Source organism: Psittacula echo (genome assembly GCF_963264785.1).
Source record: "Psittacula echo genome assembly, chromosome: 7".
Taxonomy (NCBI): domain Eukaryota; kingdom Metazoa; phylum Chordata; class Aves; order Psittaciformes; family Psittacidae; genus Psittacula; species Psittacula echo.
The window spans coordinates 43,893,665-43,921,391 of NC_137740.1; the positions used below are offsets into that span (position 1 = coordinate 43,893,665).

Sequence of the window (27,727 nt, forward strand, 5' to 3'; positions counted from 1 at the left end):
GCCGACTGAGCCCTCCTTCAGCCCCTGCGTGCGCGAAATGCGCGGCCCGGCGGTGCCCCGGGGCCCAGGTTGCAGCACCGCCGCCAGGGCGCGGCCGGGCACAGCCGGGGCAGGGTCGCCAGGGGCACGGTGAAGCCGGCAGCCCCCGCGGCTCCGCAGCGCCGCGCCCCACGGGGGACGGGCGGTGCGACCGGGCCCTGCCCTGCCCTGCCCCGGGGGCGGGGGACCGCTGGAGCCTTTGCCTCCTCCCCCGGCCCTGGCGCACACGGGAGGAGCAGGCGGCAGCCGGAGGAGCGGCTCCGCGGCCTCAGCCCTGCCCCAGCCGCCGCCGCCGTCGCCCGGAGATGCCGCCCGCCGCCCCGCGGCCGCTGCTGCTGCTGCCGCTACTGCTGGTGGTGGCGGCGGCGGCGCGCCCGGCGGCCCCGCCGCACAGGTACCGCGCGTCCCCCGGCGCCCGCGCAGCGCTGCGCACCCTCCCCCGCCTCCCTCCCTCCGCAGCAGCGGTGCCCGCCGCGAGTCTGCGCCTCCGCTGCCCTCGGACAGCACCCGCGGGTGTTTCATTGCCCGTTATCGCATCAGGGGAGGGCACGGAGAGGGGCTTTTCCCACGGGAACAGGCCACTGCGAGAGCAGCCGCTTGTAACACACCGCGTAACGTAACATACCAGTGTGACATAATATCGCAGTACTTAAAGCTCAGCGGGGCACTCTCTCACCCTCGTGTCCGCAGCAGTAAGACTGTGGTTCTGCGCAGGGGTTTTGGGGGGCTCCCGTCTGTCCCCGGAGCAGGGAGCGGACACTGGACCCCTGAACGCCCTCACCCTGTCAAAATAGAGGCGCAGGGTTCATCGCCAGGCTGGAGCAGCAGGACTGGAGCACGTGGTGGGTTGTGTTCCTGTGGTGGAGAAAACTTCCAAAGCGACCTGCGTGATGAAAATATCCAAGTTCAAAGCTTTTCAGAGTGAAACAGGAATCAAAAATTGTTTTTATTGCTTTGCTATTTTAATTACTGCTATATATCCTAAAAAAGTAATTACCATCACTTTTAATAATTATGTTTTCATTATAATAGCAATTTGCAGTGATTCGCACCACACCTTCCATCTTATGAACTAAAAAAGGAGGAAGGATAACAGCCCATGTAAACCCATAATTAGTCCAAGTAGTTTTCTCTACACATCAGTTTGTGTATTAAATTGCACATCTATGTTAGCAGTGAAATTATGTAAGTAATGAAGCATATGTTTAAAGTTAGCAATGTTTCTAAGTATTTAAGCTGTGTTTTTAAGACAGTTCACATCTTTTTACTACTATTCACAGAATAAATGAAATATATTTAAAAATTAAGCACTACTTTTTCCTGTTATTCTTAGGCCTACATTTGCATGTGGAGGAGTTGTATCTGGAGAGTCAGGGTTTATTGGGAGTGAAGGATTTCCTGGAGTCTACCCTCCAAACAGCAAATGTACTTGGAAAATCACAGTAAGAATTTTTAATATCACAAAATCAGTGCTGAAGATAATGAAGAGCTATTTGTTGTTAATGCCAGTGTTTTACATGGGATAACATATGTGTCGTAATGAACTCAGTAATTCAGAGCAGCTCAGCTATCTGGAACTTTTTAGGGTTGCTGTAATACGATAATAGTGGCTGAAATAGAACTGACCTTGCTTAATGTCAGAGGCAAATTTTCATTGACTGCCATAGATATACCTCTAATTGTTTTAAATTAACCCATTGGAAAGCAAACATCTACATTTCCAGTCACAGCAGAAAGCAATAGTTGGTTAGATTGAATGGACTAAAGTAAAGCCGTGAGGTGTAGGTAATGAAAAGCAAAATTTTTGAGAGGAAGACCTAGGAAAAATTTCAAGCAAAACCAAAAAATTCAGGATTCAGGCAGGTTTGCTTGTCCTGTGCTAATGACTGTGTTCTGCCAGGCAGGACGTCTGGAGTATGGCATACAGCAAGCTGCCAAAACAATAGGGAAGTGTTGTTACATTTATAAATGACCATACAAAACCATGTGGAAAGATTGATATTTTGATGCTGAAATGATACTGTAGGACAGAGACATCATATCTGTGGACAACAAATGCCATTAAACAACAAGGACTAAACACTCCAGTGTTGGATGTGTCTTTATCCACAGACTCTGAGAAAGGGATTTGAATGAATGATTACTTCTCTTCACATGTGCACAGATTAAGCCCTCCAAAATTGTCCACCGAATTTCCTCTCCATTCCATAGGCACAGTTCACTAAGAACTTCATGACATTCAGGCCTAGAATATGGGCTTTAGAGAATAGAAGTATAAGAAAGCATAACACTCCCCCCCCCCCAAATTAATCTGCATGTTGACACAATCACTAAAGACAACTTAAGTTCAGAGTGCATTACAAGCTAGGTGCTTGCAGTAGAATAGTATGTCACAGTGCAATTGTCTCCTGCTACTATAGAGATGCTGATGCAAAGCAGGAGACATTGATCTGTTTACAGTGTTCAGTTAAAATGCCTCTCGTACCAAATGAGTGACGTCATTTTAATAATTTTATCTGAAGGATAGCAGTGAGGCTGCAACAGTTGCTTTCTGTACCTTTATGCAGCATTATTATTAAGGCCAAGTTAGAGGTTACCTTTCATCTGTGACTGACTTTATCCAGAAGAGAATCATGTGAAATACAGTGTATGCTCATAAACAAACTTGCTTCCTGCTATTGAGAGGCTGAGATTACAGCAATTAGCATAGCCCTCCTTAGAGTCTGAAGAGCAGATGCAAATTGCATTTGGATTCATGCACACATGCCTTAAATATAAGGGGAAAAACCTCCCAACTTAAGTTTACCAATGTAATTCAGTATTAGCTCTTCAAAAGTTCAGAATTTAATCTGGAGGAAATAATAATTTTGATTGTAACAGCTAAATTTTTACCATTAAATAATTCAGATTATAAATGGAGGCAGCACTGGGGAAGCATTTACTGAAGCATCCCATGGATCTGCCCTTTATCACATATTGGGGATAGAAGGAGAAAAGAACAATTGATTCTGTTTTAAAAGTCCACAGAGAGTGGACTTCATGTGGCTGTTGCCATCAAGATGTGAGTGTCCAGGTTAGCCTGGACATTGTGAGAAGAGTTACCACAAAGCTGTATGTCTTGTTCTCAGGTTTTACTGACAGTGGGAGGAACTCGATGGCTTCTGGGATTTTATGACCATCCTCACTCCCGGTTTTCTGCTGTGCTGCCATTTCCTCTTGCTCTTTGACTGCTGCATACCTATTCTCCATACCTCGCCCAAAGCCTGCAAAAGGCTGCACAACTCCAGTAGTCCAGGCTTTCTTTTGTCCCCATCTCATTTAACCCCTATTAGGAAATATTGCTCACTAAGGTTGATTTTTTTCCTCCTGCCCTGTCCTTTGGATGCACAGGATGGAGGTAGGGAAAACAAGGAGTACGAAACTACCAAGACTAAACCTGCATTCTTTTTAAAAAGAGGATGATTAACCAAACTGAGGGAAAGTGGTACACTCAAAGGTCTGGTTAACCTGAATTTAAGCAATAAAATCCTTTCACTGATACTGGTGAGGCTCAGAATAGCTTGCAATAGCACCCAAGTAAGAAAGCCGCTTACACAGCCATAATGAAGTATGCTGTAGTTACTGTTAGGCTTCCTCATTTAGCATCTGATCTTAGAAGGTGACTAAGGCTTTTTGCCTGTCCATTTTATCCAAGGGCTGTGAACACCTTCCTGAAAACACTCAGCTTAATGCAGGATCTGACAAGTCTGCAAGACTGGAAGAGACATTGATTCACTTTGCGCCTGAGTCACAAGGAGCATGAAGCTGTTGTTTTCTCAGCTACAGGATCTCACTGTCTATGGACGAAATCCACAGAGAGGCAGAGTGACAGCTATTTCATTCTTTAGAAGAAAGTATGCCTAGAAAATGTTATGTGTAATACAGATAAAGCAATGTAGCATTCAGGTATCAGCTGAAATCTTTCCAACTGGTCTGCTAAACCTAAAAGAGTCTCTCTAACTCATTTATGGTTCTGTTATTTCAAGAGACTGGGACTTTTTGAGCTGGCTAAAGAAAACAGCTTCTCTATTCTAGAGAGCTCTAAAAAGTGTTCAGCACATGCCTGTGGTTATATTACAACCTTGGCAGACTACCCAGCAGCTTTTAGCTGGCTTTGCTAAGAAGTCATCTGTACAGCTATTTCCTTTCCTATAGTAATGTATGTAGCTTTATCTAAAATATGTCATATACATTTACTTTTAATACTCTGTAATCCTTCTTGACCATCACCTTGCATAAATGTGTCACATAGTCCAAGAATCTCGACTGCTGTCCTGTGTTTTCCTGGCAGGCTGTGTAGTTCCCATAAAACTCTAACAACTTTATGTCCAACAATAATACTGAAAACTGTCAGAGTTATATAAGGTTATATTTTTATAGGTTCAGAAGCTGTGTTCCAGCAGGTTTGCTGACAATAAGCAAGGTTTGGAAAAGCTGCTTATTAGGGGAACTGGGAATCTGCCCTGGGGGAGTGAAATATTTTGAATCATTTTCTCTATGTTTTAAGTATTCATTTTCCCATATCACTGTGAAACTGCCCCTTCCAGCAGAGAACAGATCTTCACGCATGGTTGTATTGCCAGAAAAGAAAGAGCTGAACAAAATCTAGCACCTTTTTGTCAGGAAGAGCAGCTAATAGGATTTTTTTACAGAACTGCTCCTCAGTGGCTGGTGAGCTGGGCAACAAGCGACTGGGCAGGAACTGCGGTTCTTCCCACACGTAACTCCAAATAACTTTCACGTTCGTTCTCAGTAGAGAGAAAGAATATGTTTGGCTTGCAGGTAGCTGATGTGTTTTTCAAGTCTACCTAGGACTGCTATGGCAAAACCTACAATCAGCATTTTGGTATTAAATACACACCAAAATATATTAAACCCATCAACAATATAGGTTTAAAACCCTGGGCAAAATATTTTCTCAGAAAGTTGGCATTTAAGGGGGTTTTCTTAGCAAAAGATTATTTTGAAAGCAAATAATCTAAACCAAGTGATTTTGGAAAGTATAACAGTCTGGGAATCCTCCCCAGAAACAGAGGCACAATGATGAAGAGGGCTTTGCGTTCAGTCAGAATAACGTAAAACCAACATAACTACTTTAAATGTAAGTGAACTTTGATTAATGTTATATGAAATGGCAGCAATGAATTTTAAAAAACAAACAAACAAACAAAAACCCCCAAAGCAAAATAAAAAACAACCAACCAACCCTAGGGACCTTATTTTGTGGTGAGTTGTCTATATAAAATAATTGTGCCCTTTTGAAGAGGTTAACAGTCTACACAGATGATTTTAGGGAATTAAGGTATAGAAAAACTTCCTAAAAATTCAGGAAGTGCTATTTTCCTTTAGCCTTCAGTAGATGTAAGGCATCCTTCATGAGTTTAGTGTCATAATTTCTGATCCTAAAGAAGTCCATAGACTTAAAATAAGAAGGGACGCAAAGGGCAAGTATGGGTCAGTCACCCTCAGTGTACAAGGAGAAGCAGAAGCTAAAGTGCCTCTGTCATTGTAAGATACCAGCTGGATGGATAAATCAGAAAGTGAGGCACACCCTGCAGAGGAAGCATCACACATTCTTCCTTTGACTCCTCCTCCTCTTCTTTTTTCTTTTTTTTTTTTTTTTTTCAATTAAAAGCTGCAATTCCTTCCAATTCTTCCTCTGAGGTATCCCATTATCTTACTGCATCAGACTCAGACATGGCTCAAAGTAAACAACACTGAGTCATGCTGGCCTTTGCTTTCTCCCCTGTGTTTCTCATGGAACAATGTTTTAAAAGTCCTAGGATAAACATTGGCAGATTTTAGCACATTCACTTTCAACATTTAAAAAAGGGAAATGGTAGAAATGAAAGAAAAGCATTGTTTTGCAAGAACGACTGTGTTTAGGGTGGGATTCCTTGGGAGTAGCTGCAGACTGATGCAGCTGCTGCCAAAATGTGGAACCACCATCCTCTGCACTCTTGAATGTCATCTGGTCAGACCACAAACTTTTAATTGATTTAACGTACTGGAACGAATTTGATGGTTTTATGAATAATGAAAAATATTATTTTAATAAGCAGTGACATTATTTTATAAAGTAATGGCATTAAGTAGCAACTGGGATTAAGGGCCTCAGTTGACACATTTCTGTAAATGACTTCTCTCCCCACATTCAGCTAAATGTGAGCAAGGATTATTCTGACAACTAAAATCTGGAGCAGGCTCCTTGTTAAACGTTCATGACCAAGTGGCTGAGTTTCTCCTCCACATTTTTTACAAACAGTTGCAAAACAAAACTTAGAAACTCAGTACATGATAGGGAACATTCTTGACCAAGATCAAGCAGACTGAACTAGGAGAAGCTAGAGAGATTAAAAGCTATCATGAAGTATAATTGGATAATGTAATGTAGTTTAGTATAACACAGCGGTGGAGAGAAGGAAGGATACAACACTGCACAGAATTACTTATACCATGAAACAGAAAACCCAAGACTTGAGTGAATGGTTGGCTGGCAGTTCAGAGTTTGGCTGCTTTGCCAGCATCCTCTCCCTCTTAAGCATGGGCCAGTCCCTCATCCTGGTTCCCTGTGCCCCACTTGGGGCAGCAGGACAGAGTGGAATAACTGGGGGTAGGAGCGAGTGCCTTGAGGCTGGTGTGAGTAGAGCAGTGCTGGTTCAGTGTGCTCACGAAACAAAGCCGCCACTGAGCACCCATCAGCATCATCAAGGGATAACCACTTGACTGAATCTGAACGCATTTCTAAAAGGACAGCAAAAAGACTTTTTCCTGTGCCAGAAGCCACCTCTCACATTTGTACTTCCTTCTTCAAACTCTGGGAGGGAGTAGGTGTCTTCAAAGACAAATTCAAGCTGAGGAAGTAGGGAAAAAATATCAGAGGTAATGACAGAACTATTTAATGTGATACAGCAACTTCTGCTCAACTTTCAGAAACAGTGGAAGGAAAAGTGGAAGGAAAAGTGGGCAACTTGTAGCAGAACTGCAAGACAGTGGAAAATGATGGACAATCTTAACTGCAGGTATAACAGCTCAGTCTGTTTTAAAACATGATGACCTTTAAAGGTCACCTCACTTGGATCCTGTTTTACCAGTTGTACAAACTTGTGAATAACGAGTGTTCCAGCCCAAATGACCGTATGTTATTTTACATACATACTTTCGGAAAAAAAGGCTGCTTTACTTTAACTGCCTAAATCTGGCTTTATCTGACTAACTTTCCAGCCAGCATTTTTTAACTGATTTGTCCAGTCACACAGAGTTTGTAGTATATAACCATAAATAACATTTGGGTCTTCTGACAGGAATACCAAATTCCTCTTAGCTCTTTTTCAATTTAAATGGCTGTGTCTTAATGCTTCTTAGTGATTCAGACCAGCAGACAGGCGAATGCAATAGTAAAGAGAATTAGTTATGAGAGCAGCGATTCAAGGAGTCATATTGCTTTCACAGAATAAATATACATGTGGAATAATTTCTGTTACCAGCTATAGGGCTTGCTCAATTCAGTAGCCTGAGTTTTAAACCTAGTATCTGGCTTCACAGTTTTTTTCTAAAACACAGTCATTGTGGTTTGGAATTTCTGTGTAAGATCAGATGAGTTTTGTGGTTTTGATGCAGTAGCAGTAGTAGTAGTGATGTACGTCAGCACAGGGGGACATTTGAATGCATTTTTGAGAGAACTTGGAACTTAAGGGAACATACTCTGAAACCAGCAACAGGAACTGTAGTGGGGCTTGTCAGTACATGGGGCTCAGGCAGTTGAAAACAGCTCATGCATAAGTCTGTCCTGCTGCAAGATCACTGTTAGCACTGGACATAAAAGCAGCTGCATGAATGAGTAATCTTACCATATCTACAGCACACTTCTTCGCACATCTAGAGCTGCTGCCTGTATGAGTATCTTCTGCAGGTTAAGTGGTCTCTTCCATCTGTAGCACCTCCATCTATACCTGACAAGGCATTTTAATGCTGTGAGTTTCAATAGCTAAAAATGCTGTTTGACAGTTTCATATAGGAACAGTTTATCTTAAACTGGTGTTTTAAAATGAGTCACTCTTAAGGAAGGAAGAAAATTCACGAACTCTTAAATAAGGTGGCTTAAATATGGACCTCCTGCAGATATATTGTGTTATATATTTAAAAGTAGAAAATAGCAGTGTCTCAGTAAAAGAGAACAGATGCAATTATTTTAATAGGTAACCACTATTCTGGGCTGTGAATTAAATGTAGATAATTACACTCTGCCTGTATAGCATCCCTCTATATTGCAAAATACTGTTTCCCTTCTTCCTGTCCTGTTGCATAGCATTGAGTGCTTTGTTAGAATAGTTTTCACTTCTCAGTATGCTGCTTATTCTCTTACAAGCTTGCAACTCTATCCCAGGAAATATTCTCCTCCTTGTAAACTGTTATGCTTTCTCAGTTTACATCCTTCTTCATACTCTTGCCTCTTTCACAATGTCCACAGATGCAGGCATGTAAGAAGATTTGCTCTCTTGTTTCAGAAAACAAAACTCTTCTGTAATGAGGGCAACCACCAATGGTTCTTTTGAATTCTCTGTTCATAATTTTACATATTCTTTCTGAATACAGCTCTTCCACTGCAGCCTTCAAGCTAAATGTACCCACTTCAATAATTAAATATTAGGGTTGTAAAGCATTGGCCATAAAGTTTCCAATTTTTACTTAAAAATATAAGTGATGTGTTAGTAAATAAATGAATTCTTTAAACTATGAAATTTTATGACATAAATAAGGCCATTTCATCTGTTCAAAATTGTAGATTGCTTCTTTTTTCTTTTTTCTTTTTTTTTTTTTTAACATATTGCTCTCATCCTCCTCACTTTCCTTGATGACAGGGAGCTGCATGGCTGATTGCGTACTTAGAGCAGAAAACAAGAGAAACATGTCAAGCTGAACTGTGTGGTGATGCTATATAATTGACTATATGAGCCTGGCTAGACAATACTGTGGATTAGGAAGAAAATAATGGCAGCAGAGATGGCCAGAGCTTTGTTTTTATGATTGGTACAATATGATTTTAAAAACTTTTCTGCCTGAAGTATACTTGACAAAAAGGGCTTACCTGGTGAGAAGTGAAGGATATGAAAATACTCATGCAAATAGTGGGATCAAATAGATACGTGGTATCACTGACACTTCAAGAGATATCTTTCCCTCCTTCCCTCTCTCTGCAGGTCCCAGAAGGAAAAGTGGTGGTTCTTTCTTTTAGATATTTAGACCTGGAAAGTGACAACTTGTGCCGATACGATTTTGTGGATATATACAATGGCCATGCCAATGGACAACGCATAGGCAGGTTCTGTGGTACTGTGAAACCAGGTGCTCTTGTATCCAACAGCAATAAAATGCTGGTGCAGATGACTTCAGATGCTAATACTGCTGGAAGTGGATTCATTGCAAAGTTTTCTGCAGCAGAACCACATGAAAGAGGTAATTAACAATTACGTATGTGCCAAAGAGAAATATAACTGTACAACTCTGTGGAGAGCCACATAAATGCTTAAAAAGATGTGATGCCAGATGTATTAGGTATTGTGCTGTTCAACATATTCATGAATTATCTTGCTGAGGATATCACAAAGTATAACTGTTTAATCATAGTCAATCAAAGTGGTAAAGAGGAGGGCTAACTATTATAAGACTTATGAAAGAGCTGCACCTAGTAGTAATAAGGTAATGGCTAGTCAATAAAATGGTAGATGAAATTCAGTACAGATAAAAGTTGCAAATAAGGGGGAAACCCCTAACTTCATGTATACTACAGTGGGCTCTGAATTTACTATTACCACTTAGGAATGAGATCTCAGGTTTAAAACAGATAACTTATGAAAACAATAGTTGAGCATCAATCCAGTGCAAATAGGTATCAAAAAAGAAACAGAAGCTTAACAATTTTTTGAAAAGGGAATAAAGACCAAACAACAACAACAAATTACGCCCCTATGAATCCATAATGCATTTACATCTTTAATACTGTGTGCCGTTTGGATGTTCCCATCTCAGAACAGGATATAATAAAACTATCAGAAGCAATCAGAGTCAACAAGTACAAAAGAGTTACGGAACATCTTCTGCACAAAGACCAGCTGCAAAGCATGGAACACCTTCATGCTGGAAAAGAGAAGGTCAAGGGGAGTGTAGGAGAAGGCTCTAAAGGCATGGATGGTACAGAGAAATTGAACAGGGATCACTGCCTCTTCTAATACAAAAACCAGATAAGCAAGTGGCTGCAAAGGTGGTGATTTTTCCCAGTGAGCTGTTAAGTGGTGGATTGCTGTGCCAGGGAACATTGTGGATTGTTAATTTCTTCACTGGTTTAAAAACAATTAGAAAAACATATGAAAGAAAAAATTGTTAGGTATTATTAAACATAAAGGCATTGTCTTGTGCTTGGGAAGACCAAGAACTGTGAGAAGCTGGGAGGTTACAGGGAGGTGGCATTGCCCTGCTGAGGAACTCTTTTTCAAGGCTTTTGCTGTTAGCACGACTGCAGATTGTTAGGTTGTTAGATAGCAGATATATGATAGCAGATAGACAGGTTGTTAGGCAGACACAGTGCAGGTGATGAGTAATTTACAAGTCCTTCTAATTGTATCCCTGGATTGCCCCCATCAGCCCCCCTGACACAGCTTCTCCTGTGAGCTGTGGGGAAGTTCTCCAGCACCTACAACTCCTCCTCCTCCAACCCTGGTGTGCACAGGAATGTTTCTCACTCTTCTTTTTAACCCCCCTCTTCATCTACATCTGGCCTTTTCTACCCTTAATTAAATACATTTTCCCAGAGGTGCCACCAGCTGAGCTGAAGGGCTCAGCTATGTCCAGTGGTGGGGCTGTGTGGCAGGACTGGCTGGGACTGGCCATGTCCCCTCACCCAGGCCCCTGCAGCAAAACAAGTGCGTTACAGGGGCTACCTGCATGCTGTTGCACTGGGGTCAGTGTGGTGTGGTGTGCTGTGCTTGCAGGGGATCAGTACTGTGGGGGACGACTGGAGAAGCCATCAGGGTCCTTCCAAACACCCAACTGGCCAGAGCGAGACTACCCAGCGGGAGTCACCTGCTCCTGGCACATTGTCGCCCCAAAGAACCAGGTAAGGCGCTGCCATCACCCTGCCAGCACAGCCCAGCTTCCATTGCTTACAAGGACTAACACCTCATGACAGCCTGCTTGCACAACATGCTGCCTGCGTTGCAGTGGAACAATAAAAATGCTGTTTGGCTGACATGAAGCTGGACTTGTGCAAGGAGTACAGGCACACCTATGCTCCAGCAATACCTGCCTTCCTCTCTGGTATTGCCTGGCTCACTCCAGTAACTCCTGTGTTTTCTCAACATTGCACGTCCTCCTCTGTCACTGACATATTCATGTCATACATGGAATGGTTCGGGTTGCAAGGGACCTTAAAGCTCATCTAGTTCCAACCCCAGGCCATGTGCAGGGACACCTTCCACTAGACCAGGTTGCCCAAAGCCCCAGCCAGCCTGACCTTGAACACTGCCAGGGATGGGGCAGCCACAGCTTCTCTGGGCACCCTGTGCCAGTGTCTCACCACTCTCACAGGGAAGAACTTCTGCCTAATATCCTGTCTAAACCCCTTCAGTTGAAAACCTCCTAAATTAAGCTTTTTAAAGTATCTGTAACTGGTGAGGCTTTTAAAACAGGCATTTTTAAAGCTTGTTAATTAATGAAACATCATGCAAATTGAGTTAGGGCAGATCATCTCAAGACCAAACACGATCATGATCAATGCTACATTTAAGTCTAACAGCATTTGTAGCATTTATTGGTGTTGCTGCACTTTATTATTGAGGTACCCAGGCAGAGCTGATTGAATTTATTAAAAGCAGAAATTTTATTCTGCTTATAACACGGAATGTATTCAGATTTGTCCTGCGCAGGAATTTTCAATGTACATTTCATGAAGTTTTATTTCATATTTTGAAGACACCACCTCATAATATGCTTCCGTAGTTAGGCAGATAACATCAGATCATATGTTACAATTTCATTAAGCCCTGAAGATATGTGACAGCAGACCAAGAGGGCTCATTTGCCACCATTTGCCACACATGGCAAACACAAGTGTGTTCCCTGTACTGTAGGGGTCATCTCAATCCTAGCTTCACATTTTCTGGTTGTTGCTGAGCCATATGCTCTCTACCTTGGCAGGAGGCCTATCATAATTGAATGTTTTTGTCACCGAGCATGTTTGGTAGGTTGCTTTTCTTAACCACATACAGCTTCTTAAATTCCTCTATATGTAAAGACAACTTTCCTCTTCTGCTCATGACCATAGTCCTCCAAATAAAAAAAAGCTGCCCTATATAAATATATTCTTCAGATCTTTCACACTTTTCCATTTACCAAGATATTTTATCCCTTGAACTGAAGCAGTTAGTTTATTAGTCTTTCCTGTACTACTCTTTAATCCACATTCCTTGCTTGCTAGATACAGGTCATTTAACAATCCTACAGATAGGCAGTAATTTTTAAAACCTTATCTGCAAACTGCAGATTACTTTGGTTCTTTCCAAGTATCTGTAGATAAGCCTAAAACCTTTTCCTAAGCTTGTAGAAAGGCAATGTAAGCATAAAAATAAGGACATCATATCCTGTACATTTTGAGGATTCTGTTCCATAGATGAAAAATATGTATTTTTCATGTACTGCAGTAGTGGTTGTTTGCATGCAAATGAGGCAGAATTTGACAGTTGAAAGCCCTTTCTGAGGAAAGTGAATAATCATCTTCAAGTGCACATGAAAAGCTGTTCACTCTTCCGTTTGCCAAAGTTTAGGTGCCATTGTCTCTACTTCTCTTTCACAAGCATGTGAGCAACAAAGCAAGGCACACTTTTGCTTCTAATACAAATCTATTACTTCTTTTATTACAGAAGATGTAGGAGCTTCTCATGATGGTGAAGAGCTTCTATTCTATCATGAAATACTTCTTTATTAGTGCAAAGTGCACTTAGGAACCATAGTAAAGTAGATTATTACGGCTTGCTGTTTTGCCTGCTATGGAAAAATTTAGCATTTCCACTCCCAGTTGCATTACTTATTTTTATACAATCTTTTTTGATCGTAAGCATGTTATTCAGATAGGTACATCCATTTAAAGTGCATTTTTTCTTCACAACCAGAAGGATTTTGGAACAAGCCTGTTACTCATTTCTGATGTGAAGTCCCCCTAGGCTAGTCATACTTCATGGGAAACAAAATGATGCCTTACGCATCCGAACAGTGCAAAAGCATATCCAGGCAAAACTAAGACATCAGGTGATAGCAGGCTATCATCACTGTAAATGTCGAACAGGACCACTTTTACTATGTCAGTAAATCAAATAAAGTGTATGCAATGCACAAATGACTCCTTTTTCTTTGTACAATCTTAAAAAATTTAATATCATCTTTGAGACAGAACTTTAAAGAGAAATCCTGCATAACTACAATCAGCACAATTCAGTGCTGTCATTCAAGCCTTATTTCTGCTATGGGAAGGTGATTTAAAAACTGTTGTGCTTCATATAAAGACACAACCTAAATGCATATATTACCTCTAGTTTCAATTGTTCAGTTATGTTGTGTTCTTCTTCCTCACATAACTGACAGAGTTGTACTGCAGGACTTCCATTTCAGAGCATTAAATTCCGTATCTGTTTTCTTGTCCATAGTTTTTCTTTCTTAAGTAGAAAAGCCCATAAATGCAAGTCATGTTGGAGGTTATGGCATCAGCACTGCAAATACTAGAGTTATACTAGTTCTCACTTATGACTTCCAAAGCCCAACATTTATGGAAATTATGTATGGGAACACAATTCCTTTAACTAGTTACTTTCTCTTGATTTTAGTCTTACTATTTACTAATTTTCTTTCTATCAGTATTTTTGTTTCTGAACTTTTTATTTCTGCATCAAGTAAACACAGCACTGGCAACCACAGTGGTTCAAGCCCTGTTCGTAATGAAGTCAGTGAAATGGCTCTTAACCAACTTTGCCCTTACTTTTTCTTTAGTGTATCTTGAATGATACAATGACACTAAAAGCCCCTTGTTTGTGGTTTAGATTTGTTATGGTTACTTTAACAGCAGCCTAACACCGGACACCTACTATCCTGTTTTCCTTCACTCCTAAAAATTACTTTATCACAAGTTACTTGCATATATTTAAGAACAAACTGTCTTACAGAATGTTAGTCATATGCTGAAAAAATCGTTGGAGAGAAGTCACATGGATTAAAATACTTAGCTCCACAATTAAGTGGACTAAGGATTTTTCCTTTACAGAAAGAAAAATCAATTAGTTCTTCATATGAAGAGGTCACTATAAGAGCACTAAAAAACTCTGTATATCAAAACCTTAATGAGTTATTTAACTTTCCCTGCAGCTAATAGAGTTAAAGTTTGAGAAGTTTGATGTGGAGAGAGACAACTACTGCAGATATGACTATGTTGCAGTGTTTAATGGTGGGGAAATAAATGATGCTAAAAGAATTGGGAAGTACTGCGGAGACAGTCCACCAGCGTAAGTAACTTTCTTGAATTATGAACTTTGCTACTGTTTGCCATTTTTACCAAGAGTTTTGTATGAGGCTTCTGGAATATTTTTCTTATTTTTTTTTATTAATTATGACATTTTCTACCTCAAACTGAACTTCAAGGAGTTGCTTCATATATTCCCTCCCCCTAGGATTTTCTCTTCTCTCTCTCCCTCCACTACTAGTGCTGTCTCCAACACGTGTTCTGTCCTGTCCATAGTTAGGGCACTATCTAATAACATCAATACTAATGGTAATGCCATTGATATTGGTATAATACCAGTATTAACCCACAAACCACAACTCACCTATTCCTCCCCAAACCAACTCATCCCTCCAAGCCTCCCACCCCCAAAACCTATTTCCAATCCAGCCAATGGCACTGTAACTATAATCAGGTCTAGCATAGTAGATCATAATTATTCTCCCAAAAGGAGTAGTTTTTTTTGGGTGAGGCTAATAATTTTTAGCTCTCCTTTCCCATTGTTCCTCTTCCAGCAATCTTCTTAAAGCTGAGTACCTCTAGAAGATGAAGAGGATGCATTTTGTTTCAAGAAATACAAGCTATTAAAAAAGATACATGGAGGTGTGTGACTAGACTTGTATCTCAGAAGTGGCAGATAATTTGATTGCCAAGAGCAACTAATTGTGGTACAGGGGGTGAGGTGCATACCTCAGTGTTTCTAAGCATAGCTTGCTAGTCTGAGATATACCATGAAGTTTTTTGTGGGTTTTATTTGGTTGGGCTTTTTAAGGTTATGTAGTATACCCTCAGGAGGTGAGAGGAGAGGCAAACATTCTGAGGACTTTTAAACAGCCCTTTTAAAGACTTTTCTTCTCCATGCAGTAGGTATGTAATAGCATGACAATGCTAGAAATAGAGTAAGCTTAGGCCTACAGAAATTTATTAGAAATTTGGCAAGAATGTAAGATTAGAGCTGCACCTGAAATACGGTAACATAAGTTTCTTTCAGCCAACTTAGGCTTTTGGTCTCGAGTTGCACTTTTTCTTTCTTCTCTTTTTTTTTTTCCTTCAACTTGAAACTTTCTACATAAAGTTTCTACATTTTCAGGCCCCCTTCTTGTAGTAAAGTTAAAAAAGTTGCTCTGTAAAAAGGCATTGACAGAAGAGAGTCTTATGGGTAAGATTATTCTTTATTCACTAGGTAATTCACTAAGATGATGCAAGAGGTTAAATTCTAGCTGTAGTTACATGCATAATCAGTTCTTTGTTTTCAGGAAAAACTTCACTAGCAAAAGTAAACTATATTTCCATATTGCCTTCAACCCAAAGGCTGTGAGATGGAGGGAGATTCTGCAAGATAGAGTTAGAATTCAGTACTCAAGCCAAGAAGGAGGCTTAAAAATCTTGGTCATTCACTTCCACCTCTTAGCCAGATGACATTAAGAATTTTTCCATTTTCGCCTCACATATTTATTCATATGAAACTGACTTCATACTTTATAGCTTAGACCTTTACCTGGAAACCAAGATGAATTACTGCCTTGCAGTGCTGTGGCACTTGGAATGACTGCAGATGGACTGAATGGGTCTCTCAATGAGTGATGTGTTTCTTTCACCCGAATGTTGCAAATATCTGTATACGTTAGATAGCAAATCACCATCATCTGAAGTAAAAATATCCTCTCAAAAGCAATTCTATTGCAAACATTCCTCTTTCTTTAGACAAGATTAAAAAAGCAATCAGCAAATGAGCGACATTAGTTACATTACTTAACACTTTATCACTAGGTATTCAGTTGATGAGCATAGCATGAGTGACTTTATAGATCCATCCCTTACAACTCAACTTTTACTGCATAATAGTAAGGTATTTACCTTTAAGCTATTGCAAAAAAAAAGAACCCAAACCTAACAGAATCTCTGATTAGAAACACTTAACTAGTTATGTTCCATACGCATGCATTCAGTTCCTGCCATTGGTGTTTTGTTGTGCACAAGTCAGATCCAAAGCACTGGAGCAAATGGACTTGCTTCCAAGTTGAAAAGAATTGAAGCCAGAAGCATGATTAGAATCTGTTTTGACTCTATGCAAGTTGCGACATTTCAGATCTTTTCCAGCTGAGCTAAGAGCCAAACTCCACAAGATCTTGTCCTCCCCTTCATTCTCAGAAGGCAGCAGTGAACATCACCCTTTACAGATGATGCTGGTGGCTTTCAGTCCCTGGGACTGAGCTGCCTCTTTCAGCTAAAACCTAGCCCAGCGGGGCGGGTACATTTTTCACTGTCAGAATCTGGTCTTGGCTGACAGGGGGGTGCAAAAGGAAGAAATGCCAGTTACATCTTGAGAAGTAACCACATGAAGCTTCCTAAACCACCTCTCAGCTGTGGCTCAGCATCTTCTCCACAGCATGTCAAAGCTGTAAATTGGTCTGCCAAACCCTAGCGGGCTTCAAAATACAGGCATTTTAGTATGGACTTGTGAAACAGGAGAACAAGGGCTTAATACTCGTCTCAGACCCAGGTCACACAGCTTAGAGATGAGATTTCCTGTTACAGAATGATGGAAGTGTCCTGAAAGTCCATTTTAGGATAGCATTGCTTCCTAAGCAGAGATCCAATATAGAGCTTGAATATAGTCACTTTCTCTTGCAGATTTGTATATAGTCAGCTTCTGTATCCAGTGAAAGAGGGAAAAGTATGTCTCTGGGGGCTTTTCCACTAGCTCTGAAGAATTCTCATGACAATTTATCAGCTGGATTCAGAAAAACAGTAAGGACAAGACCAGTGTTGTAAAAGAACCAGAAATCATGCCGTGTAAACTGAATTACAAACCAAGCCTTCTATAGAGCATTCATTATGTCTGACACAGTAATTATGCGAGGTGGAACTCATTAACCAGCACACAGATAATGTAACATGGTATTCTGTAACAGAAACAGTACACATCAGAAGTATAAGTGGATACCTTGAACTCATTTGGTGGTTGCAGAGATTAATTCAGATCCAACTGCAGACAAACAAGCATACAGTGTAACCACGTACCTGATTCCTAAATACAATTACTATGATATATAAATGACTGGCAAACATAATAATCACAATTTACTAGGAGCAGTAATTATTCAAAAAAACCCTGCCTCTCAGACAAAAAGCCTTTTCAAAAAAGACAGGATACACAGACGAGGCCAGATTTTCCAATTTGTAGTTCCAATTTGGTGTTCAGGAAGCAGAACAGAGCTCTCAGGCAGCTGATATCAGTGCCCTTCTACGTTCATAGCTTGTGCCAATACTGCTGCAAGAAACGCGTATTCTGTGCAACTACAGCAGCATCTGTAAGTTACAGAATTCCAGATAACCAAGCACATATGTTTGGCTATGTCAGACTCAGCCATCAGAGTAAACTGATTTCTGAAACACCTGCCAAAAACCTGGGAGACGATGACCACTTTCTAATTCAAAGGCCTGACTAGGCATTTTGAAAAGATCCTGCTCATGAACTCTGTTGGACTTCCTGGGAAGGAACAACACAGACATTAGTTAAACTGCATCTTAAAACCACCTTCTGTTTTCCTTTGTCCTTACAAAGATTCTTTTGCCCCCATATTTATTTTTCTTCCCCTTTCCAAAACCTGTGGTTTTGCTTGAAAAATCTGTGTTACTGATTATTAATAAATATTGAGACAAGGTCTGTGGAAAGCTTAGAAGAATGAGAGAAATGATGCTTTGGCTAAACCTGCTTTCCATATGATTTTCTCTAACGGTAGTCTTGAATGAAGTCTCATCACACTGCATCCACATCCAGAGACAGTGTTAGTGTCACAGAAGGTACTACACAGTTTATGAGCTGAAAACTGATACACTCAACAGTGCTAGTTTATGACATTTCCTAAGAAAGGAAACAAATCCTAAGAAAGGAACTCTATTAGCTCTTCAAGGGCTTGGTAATGACAAAAGCTGAGCCCACAGAAGTAATAACTCAAAACATGTATTTTTAGTGCTTTTGTTAAAGAATTACAGAATCCAACACTGAATTAATTTTCTTAAGGCTGTACAAATATGTCATGTTTTGCATTAAACAAATACAAATTAGAAAAAAACCCCAAAAACAACCAAACAAAAGCATTTACTTACCTCTGCTACAGGCTGAGGATTTCTTTGGTATATTTTCCCACTGTGTTAATCTAGTCCCTTCCGTTCCAAGGAAGTGAAGTCTGCAATGAAGTCACACAGAGGCATTTAAAGATACCTATACTGACATAACTTTCAGTAACCAGAGGTTTAGATGATTCATCAGAATGGGTTTCACACTCAAAACACCAGTGTCTGACTGGTAGCCAGCAAACAAACATCTATTTCAGTATTATTCTGGGGGGTACATATCACATCCAGACCAATAATTAAAGTGAAGTGCTCCCTCTTTTTCTTGTAAGAGGAATGCTGTTAATACTTTTTGACTTTGGCATTCAGAACAATGGAAATATTTTGTTTTTCTGTTTCAGGCCTATACTGTCTGAGAGGAATGAATTGCTCATTCAGTTTCTGTCTGATTTAAGCTTAACAGCTGATGGTTTTATTGGCCATTATAAATTCAGACCAAAAAAATTACCCACAACTACAGTTCCACCTACTACCACAACAGTCCCTGCTACCTCAAGTAAGTTTTACTGGCTTTATTTTATTTCTTAAAAATATAAATTATTTTAGGACAGGGAGAGAGTTACAGAAAAATGTAATAGTATATTAAAAATTAAAATTTTATTGTATTTCAAATATCGAGGGAATGAGTTAGAATTAATATACTCAAGGGAGTATCTTAGTCTACTCAAAGGATAATCTACTTAACATTGCTAAAACAAAATCTACCCAGGTGAGTTTTCAGTGTAAGAGTAACTCCAGCTGAGAGAATTTTCCTGTCTCATTTTTTGGCAGTTTACTAGTAAATGCCATGGAAGAATGGATGATCAAAATTCTTTTGTATAAGACGACCTAAATATTTCAGGACATAGCTTTTATTTAAAGGAACTCTTTCTTCTACACAAGTAAAGATCTGACTATATTTTCATTCATATAGTTATTAAGATCAAACACATTGATATGGAATCCACCTGAGCCTTCTTCAGGTTCAATATGATGTTACCCTAGATTTATTTTTATTTTAAAAACAAACAAACCATCCCCAATGACAACAAAGAAACCAAGGGATTGGAACTTATAAATAATTATGTCATGCGAAAAATAAGTATCCTTTTATATTTAAGACTAGACAGCATATATGAAACATCAAAGGAGGGTTTCTCTGAAGGTATTGCCAGAACTACCTCATTATTGAGATACTGAGGGATAAATTCTTACAGTTTCTGTAGCCTCAATGTGAGAGATTTAAGAAACAGGTGTAGCAGAAAACCAAATTATTTGTGATGTTTTTGCAGCACATAACCTGATTTGTACTTAAAAGGCATCAAAAGACAGGACAGCAATGGTCTGTCAGCAGGAAACCTAGAAGCTGTGGTGCTTAAATACTGTTAATAAAGGGTTTTAAAATAGATAAAAATAAACATTATAAAAATGAAATTATAATGACCTGTAAATCATCCTGATGCAACTGCTTCTCTAACAATAAATAATTCAGCGCTTCTTCACTATAAAGAACTTCTTAACCAAGTTGTTAGTTCAAACACTTGGTCTCAAGTAATCCAGGCTGTCAGCTATCTCATGCTGTCTTTGTATTCAGGGCTTTGCCATTAAGCTTTGCTCTGTGAGCATTTTGTGTGTGCACATGCAAAAGAGGTATACTTTACTAATTAACTCCAAATAAGTTTTTGTGACAACATCAATGTTAGAAAATAAAAACAATGCAAAGTCATCTGAGGACCACATAGGGAAGGTGCTCAAAGAACTTGTTAGGCAGACAGAAGTAAGATGTCCCTTCAATGTCTGATCAGTTATGCAGAGTGTGGGCATTTCTGATCTTAAAAACAAACCAAAGCACAAGAAAACTCTATAGTTTAGTTAAATTTTGATCATTTACATTCAGAAGTGTCCAGTTCAAGCAGACTTTCACTGTCTTGCAAATCAGACATGTTCAAACTTGCAGAGAACTCCAAGCATTAATATTTAAATTTAGTAGGCACTTCCAAGAATTACCTCAATCTCTGTCTTACATAAAAATATTAGTACTTGAAGAAATAAATGAATGCTATACAATACATTCATAAAAGTAGTGAAGATTAATCCATATGTTTATGTAATGCATTTTCCTGTTTCATTGGATCAAGTCATGAATTTGTCTGTCAATAGTTACAGGTAAAATGGTAGGCAATTAAACTTCTAATTTGGTCCTTGTCCAAGACATATTTTGCTAAAATACCATAATTTTCTGTACAAACAATAGGCAGACAAATCATAGCAAAGTTAGTCACCAACCAAAATTCACTAAACTCAAAAATAAAACTTGAAGTGTTAGCACAAAACCAACCAAACCAAAACTGAGAGGACCAAACAAGATTATTTTATAATGCATAACCCCAGTTTTAAGTTTAGAAAAATTACAGCACCTCAGTAAATTTTGGCAGCTACCACACTGGCACGCACCTGTGACTCACCTACCTGCTACATTTCTTATCTCTCAGCTACAGACACTGAATTGAGAGACTTAAGGAATTTAAGGATTAAAATCTTAGGTTTTGGTGCTGCACATATCATTGAGATAGGAGGTGCATGCCCGACCTAGCACCTGATGTTGTGAGACCAGAAAACTAATTAAATGGCATGTCACCCTGCCAACCACTAACTGTAATATGAAACAATAATTTGAAAAATTAACAGGTTCCATTCTAGGAGCTGAACATAGTTTATTCCATACATTGTATTCCATACATTGTATTCTACACAGATCACTTCATAAAGAGAAACTCAGCATATGATTAAAAATGTTCTTAGAAATACACACTGGTAGGAAAGAACTCTGCAGACTCATCAAGGCAGCTGAAGTGATGGTGGTGGGAGTTTCACTCCTGAGACCATGTAGACCTCTGACTCTAGGACTTGAGGCTACATCACGTAGAATATCACGAGATATGCCTCCATAGACATAGAAACTTGCTTTTTCAACACTTCTCCCTGGAGGAGGCAGTTACCTTTCTAATCAGTTGCATTGAATACCAATCATGTGAAGATTAATTAAAAAAAACCACCTAACCCAAACGACACAAACAATGAAAAATATGGGGTCCTATCTTTAAACTTTGGATTCGAAAGGCTAATCAAAGAGTATGCAGATCTTCTAACAATCATGGGCATAACACTGAAGACAAAGTAATTTTAATGCCATTCAGCTGAATCTCAGAATCCTGGAAAACTGAAAAGCATCAATTTGTTCAAGTAAAGAAAAAGTACAAATTACTGATTGGAAAATTAGTCAGAAGTTTTTTTTCAGAAAGTTTAAGCTTAACAAAACTTCTGCAAAATTCTCCATTCTAAAGAAAGTAAAAACCTGCAAATATATTATTCAAAACTAATTAAGTTTTTCTTGGAAATGAGGGTTTTGTAGGGGTTTGGGCTTTTTTAATCTGTCAATCTCAGCTCCCTGTTTCCAATAATTATGATATCATTGACCAATTCCGAACAAATTTGAAAAGGACATAAAAGCCTTAAAAATACTGTAACTGGACACAGTACGTAGAAGGTGTTAGCTGTGTAAAGTAGAGACTATTAACAATAATAAAAGTACGAAGTGTATTCACAAGTTTATAAACAAATCATTCAATTTCAGAAAGGAAATGTCAGTCTCAAATATTAAAGAGATACTTCAAACATTATGTTTTATTTCAAAATAGCATCAATAAAAACTATACAGTACTAGGTATCATGGAGCTATGTGGGAAATTTAGGAAAAAAAAAGTCAGGAATTTGAAGTCTGATCTCCCCATCACAGTACAGTAATTTAAGATAAAAGGCCACCCCCTCCCTTCTCAAGTGCTATTGTAATATTATGTAGTATTATGACACTTACATGTACCACTAGGGCTGTATGGCAACAGACAACAACACTGTGTTACATATTTAAGATTGCACTGCAATTAAATGTGAATTTTCTGTAACATCCCATTCTATAAGGTCATTAGAACAGATATGGATCTGGGACACACATGGAAAGGCAGTGATTGGAGGTGATGGCAGAGAAAAGGAATATCGCTATTGTGGTGTTCGTCCCTTGCAATACCAGATCTAGTTAATGTATATATATATTTTTTTTTTAGTATATGTATATATATATTTTTTTTTTTAACCATACTCCTTTGTATTTGTATCAAATGCCTCACTTCAGTTTACTTTTTGCTCCTCAAAAAGTCGTGAAACCTACAGTTGCCCTGTGCCAGCAAAAGTGCAAGAGGAGCGGGACTCTCGAAAGCAATTATTGTTCAAGCAACTTTGGTAAGGAATCAATTTATTCCCTTTTTAATTATTCACTTCGCAGTGTGTTGTTAGACTCATAGGAATTTTACCCGATGTAGTTCTGACTTACCATTAATATATAGGCTGTATTGTCTATACCATCTTATGTGTGTATCTGACATTAGTATCTATGTATCACTCAAGACATTCTTAGAGATATTCCAAAATGGGCACGGCATATATGTGTGTTTCAAACACACATCAGTGTGTATCAGTCTGAAAAGCAAATGACAATGTAAGACAACCACCTACAGGAGAGGCATGATTCAATTAGTGCAGTCATCCCATCTGTCTGTAACCAGCCAATACACAATTTATGCTGTACCTGCTGAATATTCCACAGTTCAGTTTACAGACTTCCAATATATTTTAAAAAGAAACTAGAAGGCATCGAAGCTTTTAAGCACTGCTTTCTGTGGACAGACATCACTCGGGAAAATGGTGCCTGCTATATATTTAGATGGCATTTTCACTGCTCATTTATTCAGTTATGTCTGAGTATTTTCTGATATTAATACTTGAAGATTTTTTAATCCGCTATAACAAGCCTAAGTTTGATGGAATAATTTTCCCAAACACACACTGGGGTTGTTTGTTTGTTTTAATCTAACTTTACAGCTAATCCCATGAGCTTTGAGAAAATTTCACAGGGTTGCACAATTTTGCTAGATAAACAGTTGAGGGCTGTGGCTGTACCCTAAAGCAGAATGGAGTCACTGCAGTGTGACCCCTTACCACTCTTGACCACCAGCCTGTTTTAACTTGCAACCAGTATAGGCTGGCCCAAGGCCAAAAGAAGCAGAAAGGGGAAAAAAAGCCCAAAACTTAGGTCTATTTTTACTGACCAAACCTCAGCTCTCGTGGTCAATGGTAAAAGATACTATATATAAAACTTGTTCTCTTTCCTCTAGCATCAGAGTAATAAATCATATTCTCTCTCGCCTTTTGTCAAACACTTTCATTTTTTTAATCTTTTCCATGGCAGGAATAAGAGTAAAAATATTTTGCATGCTACTGTGAATGCAAATGTATCTTAAGGGAAGAACAGAAATTGTACTGTTTGTAGTATATGATTTATTCTAAATTTATTTGCTGACTTTATGAATTTAGAAGAGCCATTTCTCTTTCATTATACATTTTTATTGTTTCTAGAAATATAACCGCAGTACCCAGCATTTTAACATCCACAATTCTCTTTTGATTGAACTTGAACATTCCTATTTAATTAAAAGCTCTGAAAGATAACGTGCAAATTTACAAATGCCTAACCCAAACTGTGGAGTATGCAGATTTATAAAATAAATCTGGCTGCACATACCTGATAACTGAAGATCAAATTCATCCCAGGATACAATAGCTGATTTACAAAAGGTGATCTGAGAAACAAAACAAACTGTTGCTAACACCACTTATTAGTCCCTTTTGCTAAATAAAGGGGCTACAAGTTAATCTAGTCATCCTAGGAATAAAAATGGTATCTTTATTTTCATCCAAGAGATCTCTGGAAGATATGATAATCTAATGTGTTATCTAAATTTAGCTGAAATTGGCAAATTCCTATCAATATCAGGCCTCAGACAGATCAAAATCTAGCTCCTAGGGCGTTAACTATTCCCTGTTACTCATCTGCGAGTGTCAGAGAGCTGGGATTTCAGCTTTCGGCTAGAAAGTTTTCAATCTAACTTCTCCAGTGTTTCAAAATTAGTCATTGAAAGTATTATCAAATTGTACTGTTTAATTGAAATTATAAAAACCCAGAACTGGGCTTGCAAGAAACTGATACATTCCAAAATATTATTATTTTGGTGCCACTAAAATTTGTCAGTAATAAGTTATCTATTACAGGTGATTTTAGTAACTGTTTCCAGTATTGTCTCTCTCCTTGTTATGAACTAATGTACTTAGTTTTTCTTATGCCTCAAATTTTTTGTCTAAATAAAAATGCATCAAATGCTTTTTCTTCTAGTGATAACTGGAACTGTAATCACAACAATAACACGGGCTGGCAGTCTGCATGCCACAATATCCATCATTAATGTATATAAGGAGGGAAATTTAGCAATTCAGCAAGCTGGCAAGAGTATGAGTGCCAAGATTATTGTTGTATGTAAGCAGTGTCCTCTCATCAGAAGAGGTAAGTACACAAGAATAACCTCCTTGTGTGTTTATAAAAGACAACATGAAATATGACCACAAAAATCCGTAAGATTACAGTAACTGTTCCTATAATCAGCAACTAATATTACAATCAATTTAGTATAAAAATAGTTATCCAGCTTTATATTGCTTTCTTCAGTTTTACTTATGAGGATTAGACTCACTTAGATCAAAGGAGTTTTAAAAAAAAAGAATATTTTTTTTAAACCCGCATGATAAAGTAAAATCTGATTTGGTTCTCTCAAATGTAGCTCAATTATGTATTTTTTATTTTTACATGTATGATTTTGGAGCTAGTTTTTATACACAATTATTTAGAAGGGAAAACAACACCATGCTAAACCTAGAAGAGCAGTATGTCACAGCAAAGGACAAAAATCAACACATTTCCCTGTTGCTTTGCTCTTGTATATATTTACATCTTTACTGTAGAAATGGTAGCACTATTAAGCCCACTCTGTATCTGCAAACAGCCAGTATTTCTACAGCTATCTTAAGCAATACTATAAAGAGGTCAATCAAGATTATTTCCAGTTAAATGTAACAAGGGCTACCTATATGCTGTTGTAAGAAATACAGAGATTATTTTTCATGGAAGGAAGTAAGAAAATAGACCAGTTTTCAGCTCTGCTTCCTGAGGTACGAGATCATAAATGGAACCATAACAGGAAACAATCAAAATAATATAATAAGCATCACAACCCCCCTGATAACACTGAGGATACTACTAGTATTGAAGCATATCAATTCAAAGTGGGCAGTACCAAAGAGAAAAATCCATGTTAGAAACTAGCTTTTGCTCCTTTAGTTCTCTGGGAACTAGACATCTGTCTGGGAGATATATCAGCCTTGGTGGAACAAACTGTTTCCTTTTAGGCAGACTGCTGGCTCCAAATCACACACTTCTGTTTCTCCTAAATCAACATTAATTATTTAATAGTCATTACTTAATATCTAAACTTTTTTGCTTATCCCCCTATAATACCTACTACTCCTTCCAACCTAAGGCCTTGCAAACTCCTAGCCCTTCTAAGCCATAAAAATACGCAAATTCATCCAATTTCTCCAAAGCCAGGGCTTATCACACATTAAGTTCACCTTGCTTGCCTGACTGCCTCTTCATATATATAGAAAATGTTTATGTCTCTGGGGGAGAAAAGTAGAATAAAAACACTTAAGTGCATTCTCCTACAAGCTGAACAAATGAGAAAATATTCAAAATGAATGAGACACATTCCACTTGGGGTGTTAGTAGCTAAGTGATCTAGTGTTTATTCTGCATTTCTAATGTCTTTCAGACTCATTTGACAGGCTACATTTAATGAATATTTCCTGTATATTTAATTATATAGTAGATACCTAGCTATATACCTACTTTGATTTTACATAATTGTACACGAGAAGGCATTGGTCAGAGAGCACAGGAATAGAGACCACAGACAAAGAACTATAGTTACCAAATTGTGTCCTGGATTTCTGTTTTGTAATCTCATTCTCTCCTTTGTAGGTTTAAACTACATCATCATGGGCCAGGTAGAAGAAGATGGTAGAGGCAAAGTCTTTCCCAACAGCTTTGTCATGAGTTTTAAGACCAAGAACTCAAAGATCCTAAATGCCTTGAAAAACAAAACATGTTAAAACTAAACTCTGCAGCTGCATTTTATCATCTCTCTTGAAAAACAATTTTCACTTAGTGTAAGTCATGAAGATACAACTGATTGTCAATACTAAGGCCATGCTTACCCTTTCTTCCCTCCCATCCACCTGAGCACACTCTGGCACAAAGCGGTAACCATATATGTACAAGACGAGAACAGATCCTCCTGAGTCTTAAAAGCTGAAGATTTGCAGCACAGCCATCTGATCTGAAACATACCAAATTCCAATTACTTGGAAGTTGTTAATTTATAATTGTCCAATTTTTTAAGGAGTTGTGTATGTAAAATAAGATTTCTAAGTGCAATATTTATAGTAACTCATTTTATCTTCGCTTTTTCTCTAAAGTTGTTTTATTACATGGATTTCTGCAGTATTATCTGTGCTTAATAAAATATTTTAAGATTAAATCATACACCAGCTAGTTATTCATTATGTATAAAGTGGGGCAGACTAAACATAGAAATCCTTTTTTGATCATTTACATGCTTTTGATGGTTTGAGTCTTGCATAGTATGACTGACACTACACTTCCTTGCTCATTAAGGGCCTAGTTTTCCTTCTAGTGAAGTCAGTTGGTTTCCATCAAGTTGCTGATTTGAATAGGATTTACTCTTCAAAGAATCAAGACACCTGTAAAACACGACCTTGCTTTTCTCTACTATTGACTGTTACTTAGTTAGGAAATGTCACTATTAAGTTCCATAAGGTAATTAGGGAGGAGAAAGGTAGGAATTAATTTAGTGGCAGTGAAGTACACATGCAAATAGTTTAAACTTTTGGCTCTACTGTGAAAGAACAGATAATACAGCAACGCTCAGTCTGGCACCAGGAGTGTAAATAATAGCGTATCTGTCTAAT

General features: G+C 38.7%; 1 protein-coding gene across 1 annotated transcript; it reads left to right on the top strand.

Moving 5' to 3' along the window:
* Positions 1–344: 344 nt before the first annotated feature.
* On the top strand, positions 345–26,848 carry PCOLCE2 (procollagen C-endopeptidase enhancer 2; the record flags this gene model as incomplete). Its single annotated transcript, XM_080623109.1, has 9 exons — positions 345–433; positions 1,373–1,481; positions 9,279–9,534; positions 11,067–11,191; positions 14,485–14,621; positions 19,099–19,253; positions 22,949–23,032; positions 25,020–25,187; positions 26,718–26,848. 9 exons carry the CDS (start codon positions 345–347, stop codon positions 26,846–26,848), a joined length of 1,254 nt encoding a protein of 417 aa, XP_080479235.1.
* Between the last annotated feature and the right edge of the window lie 879 nt (positions 26,849–27,727).